Source organism: Phaethon lepturus, unplaced genomic scaffold (assembly GCF_000687285.1).
Source record: "Phaethon lepturus isolate BGI_N335 unplaced genomic scaffold, ASM68728v1 scaffold43742, whole genome shotgun sequence".
Classification (NCBI taxonomy): domain Eukaryota; kingdom Metazoa; phylum Chordata; class Aves; order Phaethontiformes; family Phaethontidae; genus Phaethon; species Phaethon lepturus.
In genome coordinates this window covers 417-12,749 of record NW_010526321.1, presented here as the reverse complement: position 1 = coordinate 12,749, position 12,333 = coordinate 417, and the positions used below count along the sequence as shown (strand labels likewise).

The following is a 12,333-nucleotide window of genomic DNA, read 5'->3' as shown; positions in this document are numbered from 1 at the left end:
CCATTGTTCATTTCTCTTTTCCCTCAGATAACTGTCTTCTCATTTCCTTGTCCCAGATGTAGAAATGTCCAGTCGCTCTCGTATTTCTTCCACTTGTACCAAAACATCCACCTCATGCTTTTTAATGCAGTTTTTCCTCTGCTTATTCTTTGCCTTCATTTTCTTCTTACCTTTTCTTCAAAATATTAGCTTTAAAAAAAAATACTTCAAACATACAAAAATGTATCTGACTTCAATGCCTCATTTCACCTGAATTTGTTTCTCTGCATGCTTCATTTCCAGTTCCATTCCAGCCCCCTTCCTATTTGCTGCGTACAGGCGATCCTAAGGGAACCATCTGTGAAGTTGCAACCATCCTTCCAAGGTTTCTTATGTCTCAGTTAGCATGGTAGCCCTCACTTTGGTCTTTAAAATAGTGTCTTCCTCTAGACATAGACAAGTCGATATGTGGATGTGATTTCATTGGTACCACATCTGTGCTCCTTCTTCTCTTTCATATCAAGCACTTCCTATTTGTGATGCCAGCCCTTTGCTAGAGCTATTGTTACTGTGCTGTTTTTGTGCCTCTAGAAAGGAGCGGAGTCACACATGAATCCCCTGGAAGGAAGAAAAGAGGGGACTCTTCCGCTTCTTCCCCCATAAGAGATTTGTTGTTCAGAAGCAACACCCTTCCCCAACCTCTTTGAGTATTTTAGCTTGTTAAAGAGAAAAAGCTGCACTGCAGTGCTGTAACTTACAGGCAGACACTCTGGATGGACAGTGCAACATTTGGAAAATTATGAGAAATTATTAAGTCATGATTTAATCATTTTGCCTCTGGACCAGTCCTCATGCTTTTGAAATGTGGGAACTGAGAATCCTGTCACATTTATGATACTAATTCCGGTAAATCTATACATAACAGCTTTGTAGATATTCTACTTCATCTCACAATCCTAAATCTACGTCATTAGACCTTTTAACCAGCTTGGAAGGTTCTGCACACAGTTAAAACCATGTAAACAGAGTTAATATAAAGCCTAAATTAAATTACAGTAGATGTCAGAATACATTAAGATGTCAAATCAGCTTATTTCCCAGTACTACATAGCAATGGAGCCCTCTAAGGGTTACAAAGCAAACTGATGGCTTCCTAGCTAAGAAATAATACTGACAATTATGTATTTAATTGAAACAATCATGTATATTCTCCACTTTATCTTTTTATGATGAGTTAATACAGCTAGTGTGTATCACACTTAACAAGTTGTCTTTAAGTGTATTAAGTTTACTATTTACTTATGTTGATATGAGTTGCAGTTCATACTACAAAAAAATCTGAAAGACTCCAATGTATTTCAATCCACTTAAAGTGTCAAAACTGTGATTTTAGTCTTTTTGTGTGATTTCTCTTAATGCAGAAGTCTTGATAGTCATAGATTACATTAATTTCTTAAGAGCCTGCTTTCTCTTTTCTGACATAGATGTATAAATCAATCTCTCCAGTATATTTCTTTCAAATATAAAACTTGCCAAACTTTTTATAGATTTTATATAAGTTAATGGTTTAGGGAACCATATCTTACCTATAATCTATGTATTCTGTACATTTTCAAATTCTTAAGTATCAAACAGTTACTAATAAATCAGTTTCTGAAGAAGCTCTATTTGATAATATTTTGGAACATTTAAACTTCTGTTTCAAAGAGAATTATGTAGAAAACATATACCATTACTATTGTCATTGTTTGCTCACATATAAATCCAGTAAGCTAATTTTGCATGTTAACTTTATTCTTCCTACAACATGGGGCAAGAAGAAAAATTGGATAACACACACTATTTACTAATTAATTTGAATCTTTGATGGCAAAAATCAATAAACCAATTTGCTTGAAAGAAATCTGTCTCACGAGCTTTTTTTATGAATTAGCTCTTCTTAATGAGAGGGATGTTGTGTCCTGCTTTTTATTAATTACTGTAGAATGGTTAGTCTAATTTAGAATTTAGGGCCATTGAAACAAGAAAATAGATAAAATTGGACTGGTGTTTTTTTTGTATCGACTCTGTGATTTCAAAGAAAAATCAGACTGTGATTACTTACAAAAGGTCTCGCCATCAATTAACCTACAAAACCAGCACCTTTAAGTAAAGCCGTTAAATCTATTTCTAATCTCATTGTACAACACTGCAGTGGGTCAAATGTATTCAAGCAACCAAAAAGCTGCTGGAAAATACTTTGCCATGAAGGGCTGAAGACTTCCACAGTATTTGTTCGGTACATCTGCTTTTTGGTACATCAGCTTTTTAGGATGCTTTTGCTTGATTACAGACCTTACAAATCACATTCACTCCAGGGTGGCTATAGGAAGCAGATTACTCCCACTAATCTCTAAATCAAGGTGAAGAGTATGGTATCAAAGGCATGACTCTTACAGTTATGGACCTAAAATGATTCATGTCTTGTAGATCCTACTATACGATACGATACTATACTACATATTACTTCAAGATATATTACTTATGAGCCGTTGGGTAGATCATTACTGCAGATTGCAAAGGAATAGTACACTTCTACTATTCATTTATTCCAAGACCACAGCGTGATTACTTAAATGACTTGCAGAATTTCTAAAAGCTTGTTTCTGTCATATTAAAACTCTTCCAAGCATAGTGTTCCTTGAGATCAAGGTGTATCAGTCTTAATTACATGAAAAAATTTCACATCCTGTCCCACTAGTTGAAACTACCTAGGTGTATTTATTCCACAATCCTAAAACTGAGACGTATGATTTCAGTGAAGGCTCCTGGCCTAGATACCTCTTTGTCCAGCTGAACTTCATTCTGCCTCCCCTTGGGTCACTGTGCAAACCTTTTTTTCAGGTTTTTGCTGGATCAGAAGGGAGGAAAGGTATAAAAGATTGCATTTCTTTGATTCAGGGTGGGATTAATAAGCCTGTTATAAATGACACTTGGAACTTGTCCATTTTAAGAAATGTGCCTTGTTCCAATCAGTTCTGCTGAATGCCTTGCTAATTATTACAACATTTTCAGATGAAAAAGGCAACACATTTGATCTTGACATTGGTTTCAACTGGTTCTAACTCTGGACAGTGCCAAAGAAAACAGGACCATGATTTCAGTGGGACCACTTAAAGTCAGTGCTTGTAGCAGTGTAGCGTATTACCAATTATAGCTCTTTTCCTGGCTTCATTATGCCTGTGAAGCTATATGAGAAAGGCTCCTACAGTTCAGATTTCTATGAAACAATAAACACAAATATAGGAAACGAAGAGGCCTGCCTTTTCAGCCCTCTGAGATATTTCCTATTCAGTGCAACACAGTTCCAGTTTTGCAGCAAAACAGTGGTATAAGTATGGCCACAATTTGGAGGAACAGGTCAGAAAAAGATAGACTACAAAATAAGAGATCTATAAAGCACATCAGTTTGGAGTTATGAGGCTGGCATTTCACAAGCATGCTGGGTTATAATTGCCTTATAATCTTGTCAGTCGTTATGTGTATGTGCATGCATGCAAATCACAGGAAGGGGATTGAAGTCCATTCAACCTGGAAGTCTGTTTTCTCAAAGAAGGGGAGAGTGGAAGCAGAGCTCAGATGAATTCCAAGGAAAAATAAAAAAACCAGGCTCAAAACCTGGTACACAAAGGGGAAAACCAAGCCGAGAACTCTGCACCTACAGCTTCTCAAATGAAGTCATACAGCCTCTGAACATTGCCAAGTACCCTTTGCCAGATTGCAGGGAAAGTCTGAAGTGTCAGAATTCTGATACTCTGAGAACCTCAGTCATGACTATAAGTGACTGCTAGCTACGTACAGAGTAAGGACAGACTTGGTAACGATACATCACGCAAGGGTAAATCACGAAGAAATAGGAGACATGCATAAGCTCTGTCAGTTCACGAACCAGACTGCTTCAGTCAGCTTTCCTGCACATTGTTCACATCATTATGTAACTGTTTTATTTTTCGTTGTTATACTTCTTAACTGACTGAAGTTTATAAAGCTGTAGTGAAAAGCTCTTACAGAACCGGCTGAAAAGGCAAGTTTCGCGTCAGCTTTTGCATGTGAGATAGTGACATCCAGTGGCGAGTTCGGTTAACTGTAGCGATCTCTTCCCCTGATGCACAGAACACCAATACTTGTATTTTGTTGAAACATATTAAGATATTTAAAACATTTTTAGAAATATTAAGAACATTTACATAAATATACACAACATGTGAGTTTCCTAGACAGAAAAACATACTTTGATATATTAATTATAAAAATGGTGTCTTCATCTACAGTGAAATATTACATTCTGCTCCTAATTTTTAATCCAGTTTACAATAAAAGCGAAAATGTTTAGCTGGATTTAAAGAAGTAGGACGAGAGGAAATGGCCTCAGGTTGTGCCAGAATGGATATTAGGAAAAATTTCTTCACTGAAAGGGTTGTCAAGCATTGGCACAGGCTGCCCAGGGAGGTGGTGGAGTCACCATCACTGGAAATGTTCAAAAAACATGTGGATGTGGTGTTTTGGGACATGCTTTAGGAGGCATGATGGTATTGGGTTAACAGTTCGACTTGATGATCTCGAAGGTCCTTTCCAACCTTTATGATTCCGTGTGAAACAGAACATTCCCTACATTACAGCTGTATTCTTTTCTATCTTACTCACACAAAGAATCGCTACTCCTTTTCCTGACATTCTCAGTTCCTATTAAAAAAAAGTTCAACATTTTGAGCTTATGATCCTCAATATCCACAAAGCAATTCTCCATCAACTCTTCCTCCATTCAGGATTCACAGCCACAGCAGATCACCACCTAACATAGCTTTTCTACAGTAGATTCCTTCTTTTAAGATGCAGCTGATGAATAGTAAGACTATCCTTCAAAGATCTTTATTTAGATTACCCACGAAGATGCAAGAGCTCAGTTTACTGTCCTTTTGTGCCTTTGGAAGATAGGTGTTTTTTTATGGGAGACGGGGATATCCAAAACACATATCTACTAAGCTAGCAAATGCTCTTGAGGAACAGACATTCAAATTCCCTTATTAGATCTGCCCCATTTTGTCTAGAATAATGAGATTCATTGGACCAAAAAGAGGTGAAAATACATTCCAAGTTAAGGATATGGTATTCCAGCGAATGTGGAAAAAGAGAGAATTCTAGGTCCTCGTTCTTGGAAAACTCATCTCAGTTACTACTTTTCCATAGGGAACAAGGCCAACTTCAAACTCCAGGAATTTTGCCAACTACATTCTGCTAATCTATCTTTTCACAGATTTATATGCAACAAAACTACTTTCTACTATGGTAAAGTTGCCAGGTTAATATTACCTTCTCCCTTTCGATGTTTTTCCATACTGGCTGACACCAGGTGCTGTTGTAGAAAGACACATCAAGGAAGGCTGAAGGTCTGAGTCACTGCCTGCGAGATACACAGAGCCAATAACAAATCACCTCTGTCTCGTCTTATTGTCCAAAGGATCCAGATGAGCAGCTACCAGCTTTTCTGTATGCATGTTCCAAACTGAAATAAACAGGCTCTTTCACAAGCAACCTAAATTCAGATCTCCCAATTAAAAGCAAAGGTATTCCACCAGCCTGCAGCATTTGGCTCTCATTCACTTCAATACATACAATACTCTAAACAGGCAAAACAGTCTCTAAATTCGTGATGCAATTATTCTGGTTTGTCAGCAAGTACGCCCTTACATTATGTTATTGCACTATCACTTCATAAATCCAGTCACACAATGAAGAAAAGCCATGTTTTACTTAATTCTGAGAGTTTCTATTAATGTTCAAGACATTTTTTTTTTTAACTTAGCTCTTAAACTTACGTGTTTCATGGGAAGGGTTAGCAAAGAGTACAACTCAGCTAAAAGTTTGAGTATGAAATGGAGAAAGTGGGAATATTTTTCTGACAAACATATATACAGAAACCACATTTTCGTGTTTGTGATAATTTCTCTTCTGTAACATTTACTTATTTTAGTTTCAGTAGTCAGGGGAGGTTTAAAAACACCAAACTTACCATTTTGAAGTGTATATTCTGAGATGTTTGTGCTTAAAAAAATATTGTTATAATTTTGGAATTTGGAGATGTTTATACTTTTACTCAGCAATACTTAAGACAAAAAACCCCCCATCATGTTGATACTTTCTAAACCAAGTATTATCCACCTACTAGCTATCACATTATGTCAGTGGTATCAGAAGCCAACAGATAATATACAGCTCAAATGGATTTTTACCTGCTAATTAAAAATAAAGTGCCTGCCACCCACTTCTGTTCTTCAACTTTGTTAAAGGGCTGTAATGTCATGGGAACTTGTATTAAAGGGCAAAATTATTCTGATAATACAACATAAAATGAATTATTGCCTGCAAGGTCAACTACATTGAGAGGAAGAGAATTTCAGTAAGCGCAAGATTTTTTTGTTTCACCTGGGATCCCCAAAAGTAGAGAGAATCTCTCTAACAAATCTTGTGCCAAGCAGAAGTAACACAAAATTGGGAAACACAAATTCATTTTTATTATCTTGTCTATGTTATGCTACAAAGGGCAGTTCTAACTGCTGTATCTTACCAGTTCCACATACTTAACAGAAGAGGGAATTTTTCCAATCTTGCACACAAGAAGAGAAAACACTGAACTATTTGGGGAAGTTTGCCTTGGATGTACCACATAAGGCACATTGCAAGAGGCTTGCTGCTTAGCTGCTCAGAACCACCTCATTTACTGTGAATCAAATTCACACATGCTGTGAAGCCAACGGGTATTGATTAACAGCTGGTATCTCGGTATGATGAGGTACTACAGCTTTAAGTATGTGATATTAAAACAATTATGCATTGATATTGTTGCAGAAGAGTTCACAAGAGGAAAGTCAGGAGCACAACATTTCTGTGGTCATGCTTAGGGACATGTATGAAAAATTGCATACCTTTCTCCATCAAATTGTAAAAGTAAAGCTGAACTTTTTAAACCAGCCTGGGAGGACTACATCTATCCCTATTAAAATCAAACAGCCCTTTTTCTTGGTCCTGAAGAAAGGTGCCACAGCCTATCTTGCAGCCATTTGGATAGATTCTATTCACTCCTTCAGAAGAGGGACTGCTAGGCAAACGCTATCTACCAGACCACTAGCGGTTTTCATGGAGAAGTGACAGTTGACACTACCCAACATTGCATCAGAAATCACAACAGAATGGACGATGACAAGCTAGCAAGCCTGCATCTATTTAGTTTCCCAATATAAAGTTGCCTAGTTGTCTGTAATTTTTGATAGAGCAATGAGTGAGGAAAGCCATGCTAAGTTAATCCATGGGAAAGCTTAAAAAAAAAAAAAAAGTATCCCAGACTAACACCACACTGCCCTTCCACAATGCTGTGAAGGCCTCCAGGCCTCACTCTCTCCCTAACTAAGAGACTAACAAACTGTGTATGCATATTCATCTGCTTATCTCCCTCGGGTCTGTATTTCCATTGTTGTGAAGACTATTCAAGTATCTAAAATGAATTTCACAAATAGGTACAAGCTTAAAAACATCGTAGTGTTCACTTTTAAAAGGTTCATTTTTAAAAACATACTAGTGTTGACAAGTTTGACAAGTTCACTTTTGCAGATCATCTTTCCTGTATCTTAAACGACATCTACTTTAGACAGAAGCTTAGGTTTCCACACAAAGGTTTAGCTGCTTCCAGACAGAACTTTTACTAAATATGTATGGACAGTCTTCCATTGTGTTCATTTCCCCCCACAAATTTCCTTAATCCAGTAAAAACAGGTTACTCTGAGCAAAACTGAAGTCTTCTTCATTTTTACCAGTCTTTATAAATAACTGAAAATGAAAAATTAAGCATAAAACAAAAGTAATCTAAAAAAATAGGAACAAAATTGCATAGAACATTCTGAAGTTTCTCCCCTTCCTTTTTGTTCTACAAATAAGCAAAAAATACTATCAAAATTACATCGAGTTTTAAAAAAAGGTATTTATCTAGCAGCATTAAAATAATGAAATGTAAATTGAAAAAAATGCAGAGATTATTTTGAATTACACAAATGAAATACAAGATTGTACCAAACTGGTAATTTTTATGAGAAAAAAGAAAGAAAAAAATTTTATCAAAATTTAATTCAAATTAAGTCAATTTAAGATACAGTGAATAATTTTATTTATAAAATGCTACTGGTACACAATACACATAGGAAATATGAAACTTGATTTATAAAGAAGTTTAGCGCTTCACAGAAGCATGGATTCAAGTATTCTGAACACAATCCCTCATTTACTGGAATTCACAACACAGCTCCAACTGGCTTAAGCAGCAGAGGACTGGATACTTAATGAACACACAGTTAAGACATCGTTAAAAAATACATAGGCAAATGGAACCAACTGGAAGATTGTGTCTCACCAGTAGTAATAGCCTTGGTCATGGTGAAAACCATCTTACAGTGAAGGGCAGAAAGACCTGCTAAGACTGGGTTTCTCAATTTCACAGCCAATTCCAATTTATTAGATAAAGTTAGATACTTGCTTTCACCTAATTGTCCATGGCCACATGTTGCGAAGTACTCTTAACATCAGACGCAAAACCATTGCTGTTTCTGGATAAACATACAGAAGGACTGATTACCTGGACAAGTATTATTACAATTAAGTAAAAAGTGTTAGGCACTTTCACTTCCTTTTCTCTTTTTCTGCTTTCATTCTCTGCTGTAGTGTCTTCAGTTCAGTCATTACATTCAAAGTTCTGTAAACCCAAGTGACCTGAAAAATAAATTATTAAATTTAACTAATCCACATACATTTACTTATCAATTTAATGAAAGCATCCATATAAATGAACACATACATACCACAATTATAATGGTATTCACCAGCAGTGGTGCTGAAAATACTAGTGAAATAAACATTCCTCTTGAATCAAAGTACTGGTATTTAGAAAACAGCCTGAAAGAAATAAAGAAAAATAAGAGAGGAAGCTTTATTCAGTGTAGTTCACATAACATTATACTTTCACAGTAACTACTTCTTGGGATCACCAAGCGCTGGCTAGCATTCTACTGTATTAAGTCAGAACAAAGACAGTAAATATCTCATCAGTTATGAATATTTATTACAATACCAATACTTTCTATTCTTTAAGGTTTTACTGTGTAAAACCTAAATAAAACAACCATTATATATGTAATTTATATATGTACTATTGTAGTCACATTAGTTTGTGCATCAGAAATCATGCTTACCCTGAAGTGTCTGAAATTACTTTCTTAGGTATTTTGGTTGTTCATATTAGAAATGGTATCAGAAATAATACATGTAGCAAAGCTGTAATTTAGGTCACATAGTCGAACAAAGACTTACAATTAGATGCCTGCATAAGGTAGTGTTAAACACGTAATTTCCAGTTACATTAGGGAAAGGTTAGTTTAGTGCTTATGAAAATAAGCCATCAGTTTAATTCTGGCACACAGCCTTAGTAGAACAGGCAAATTTTAATGTTTTTATGCATACAAGTAAGTATATAAAATAGTAGTGATAGTTTTGAGAAGTGGTTCTTCACTTCAGCTTATTAAACATGAATAGCTACCAAAGAAAACCCAACAAAAGCAAGAAGAAAACCCACGAAAGCTCACATGCTCTTCCCCTTAATCTTAGTTCTCTGACTAGTTAGTTTACAACCATTTATAGAAACATAGATTTTAACCAGTACAATAAATATATGCCAGCTATTAAAATTACCTTTTCTTATAAGCTAAGTGACAACTATGTTGTACTGTGTGGTTTTGTTCAAAAGTTTTACATCAATCAATGCAACAGACCCTCTGCCATCACATGGTACTAATGAGGCATAAGTGACTCTCTAAGTTAAAGCTTTCTGGGAATGATATGAAAAAAGAACATTTTTAGAAGAACATTCATTTAAAAGCAAAAACGTGAAAACACTTACCTCCAATTCATGGCTGCTAATTCATTTATATATTCAGCACAGTACACTAAGCCCACTGTACAGCAAAAGAAAAATATTAGATTCAGTATTTCTTTAAAAATAAACTGCCATCAGTTCTGCCATGTATACTAAAGAAGTATATATACCAGATATTATAATTCCTTGATCCTCAGAAGCTCAAATTACACATTTAATATTTAATTGCACAAACCCAATTCTGACTTAAATGTCTCGTATAGTTACTAAGAAGTATAAAATGATCACAAAACATACTCACTATATTACAAACATAAAATCCTAATCATCTGAGTTTACAGAAAGAGCTCAGCATACAAAGGAATGTTTTAAAAAAATTAAAAAGTCACTATTTTTTCCAACAAACTTCTTGGTGACTGCTTCTAAGGTATGTCTGTAAAAAGAAATGCCAGCACTCCCCCGAATTGGTATGGAATTAAGTTATCATTTTAGATCTTATGGTGTCACACTGCTATAGCTAACATTACTACCTGAAGTTAGGGTACTAATCAGGTATAAGCATTTTGGTAAAATACAAACTTTGTTTGAATAGGTGTATAGCACAGTAGTCTGCTGCAGTCAGCTGAAAACTACCATAATCTTACTCAACAATTACCTGCAATATGAAGCCATCAAGACAGTAAGAAAATTCAGTGCAATCACATGTTTAACAGAAAGCAATACAACTACAAAATTTTAAGTTTGTCCTTGTATTGTTTTCCACCAGAAACAAAGCAAAAACCCCAGATTCGGTGGCTAAGGATGACCGGCACAAGGCAATTAAATAACTACTTTAGCGAGATGAAAGAGCACTATCTTGTTTTGCCGTCATCTGGATTACCTCTGCTTGGTACTGCACAGTATAAACATACCTATAGCTGCTCAGCCTGCAAGAGAAACCAATGTGATCATTTACTAATTTCTTCAGTTATTTCTTATTATCTACAATACAAAATTATTTATATTGCAAACATATCAGAAGTGGGTCAGTTTTCAGGTACAAACAAGGCTTGGACTCGATATGGATATTTTTATGCACTCTTTTTGTTAACAGCAAGTTAACATATCTGGGTTAAAAAGCCAGCAATGATCAGTTCCACTGCATTTTCCAATGCACTTAGACCTTGGGCACTCAAACTAGTGTTATTAACACCACAAATATTTTAGATTAAGACTCTAACGTAAACATCATGTAATTAGAAATTCTGAAAGTCTAATATTAAATTTAAGAAAGAAAGGCCTGTATTCTCATAAGGAACTTTCAGGTCTACTGTTTCATAAACTGGGCATTGTTATTTTGCCCTCTGTAGATCATTTTAAACTCTGCAGTTACAAGTGAATGTGTAGAAATTACTAAGGTTTTTAGATTCCTTTTTTGGGGGTAATTAATGTTATTGAAACCTTAGCTTTAGCTGAGTTAAGTTATGTGCAGTTTTGAGGAAGCTATGCTTCCTCTCCCGACTTGACTAGTTCACTAAATGGTATTTTAAAAAGTCAACATAGTCTTCAAGTGGCATTTTCCCTGCAGGTCTCTTTCAGTTTCTCATTCTTCCTGCAACCATGACAAAACTGAGATACTGGGTAAAAAACCCAACCCATCAGAAAATCCAACCCATGGCAAGGACCAAGGTACTGCTCATAGTACATGGTTCAAACCAAAATCCAGGCCATCTGAATTAAACCAAATACCTTCAGGCTGAAGTCTGATAAACCCTGAGATAACACAAGCTGGTACTGCAATATACTGAACGAGTCTTGCTCTTCCTCGTGCCATTATCACAGCTGTCAGCAGGTCATACGGCGAACCTGCTCCAGAAATTAATCCAGCTGAAAGCTGACCATATTCACTGAACTGCAGCATTAGAGTAAGGCAGAGCAGAAAGCAAGTGCTGGCTCTCAGCTGGTTTCTTTTTTGCTTCTCCAGCACAGCAACAATTTTTTGGGAAGCTGTGATACACACTGCATTTACCATGCAGAAACTTCACCTATCCCAGATCCTCACTAAGGCCAGAGTTTTTAAGTCACTACTTCATACTGTCTTGGAAACGAAATAAATACATATTTACAGGTCGTAGCAGCTTCTATAACAATATATCACGTATAGACACGTGCATTACTACAAGAGGAATAATAAGTTGCACGCACTTTATCCACTGCAAAGTATAAAACCGTGTGCTATGCAAGCGCATGAAGAAAACGCTTATTAAGAAACCAAAAGAAGCTATTTGGCGATATTAGCAGCTTAAAAAATGCACATGCCCCTTATCACCCGAATGCTTCACGGAAGCATGAATACACGACTCACCCATGCAGAGGAAGTGCCCTATTTGCACCCGGTAGTGCTGGAAAGAGATGCATGTTAG

The 12,333-nt window shown here is 36.0% G+C and overlaps 1 protein-coding gene across 1 annotated transcript in view; it reads right to left on the bottom strand.

Annotated features, from left to right (window-relative positions):
- Nucleotides 1-8,608: 8,608 nt before the first annotated feature.
- The window catches only part of TMEM18 (transmembrane protein 18), a 4,139-nt gene continuing 414 nt past the window's right edge, over nucleotides 8,609-12,333 (bottom strand). Inside the window, 4 exon segments of the mRNA XM_010283034.1 lie at nucleotides 8,609-8,772; nucleotides 8,862-8,955; nucleotides 9,956-10,010; nucleotides 12,276-12,333. The exon segment at nucleotides 12,276-12,333 is cut by the window's right edge and continues 30 nt beyond it. Of these exon segments, the coding sequence (XP_010281336.1) occupies nucleotides 8,683-8,772; nucleotides 8,862-8,955; nucleotides 9,956-10,010; nucleotides 12,276-12,333 (297 nt within the window). The 3' untranslated portion in view covers nucleotides 8,609-8,682.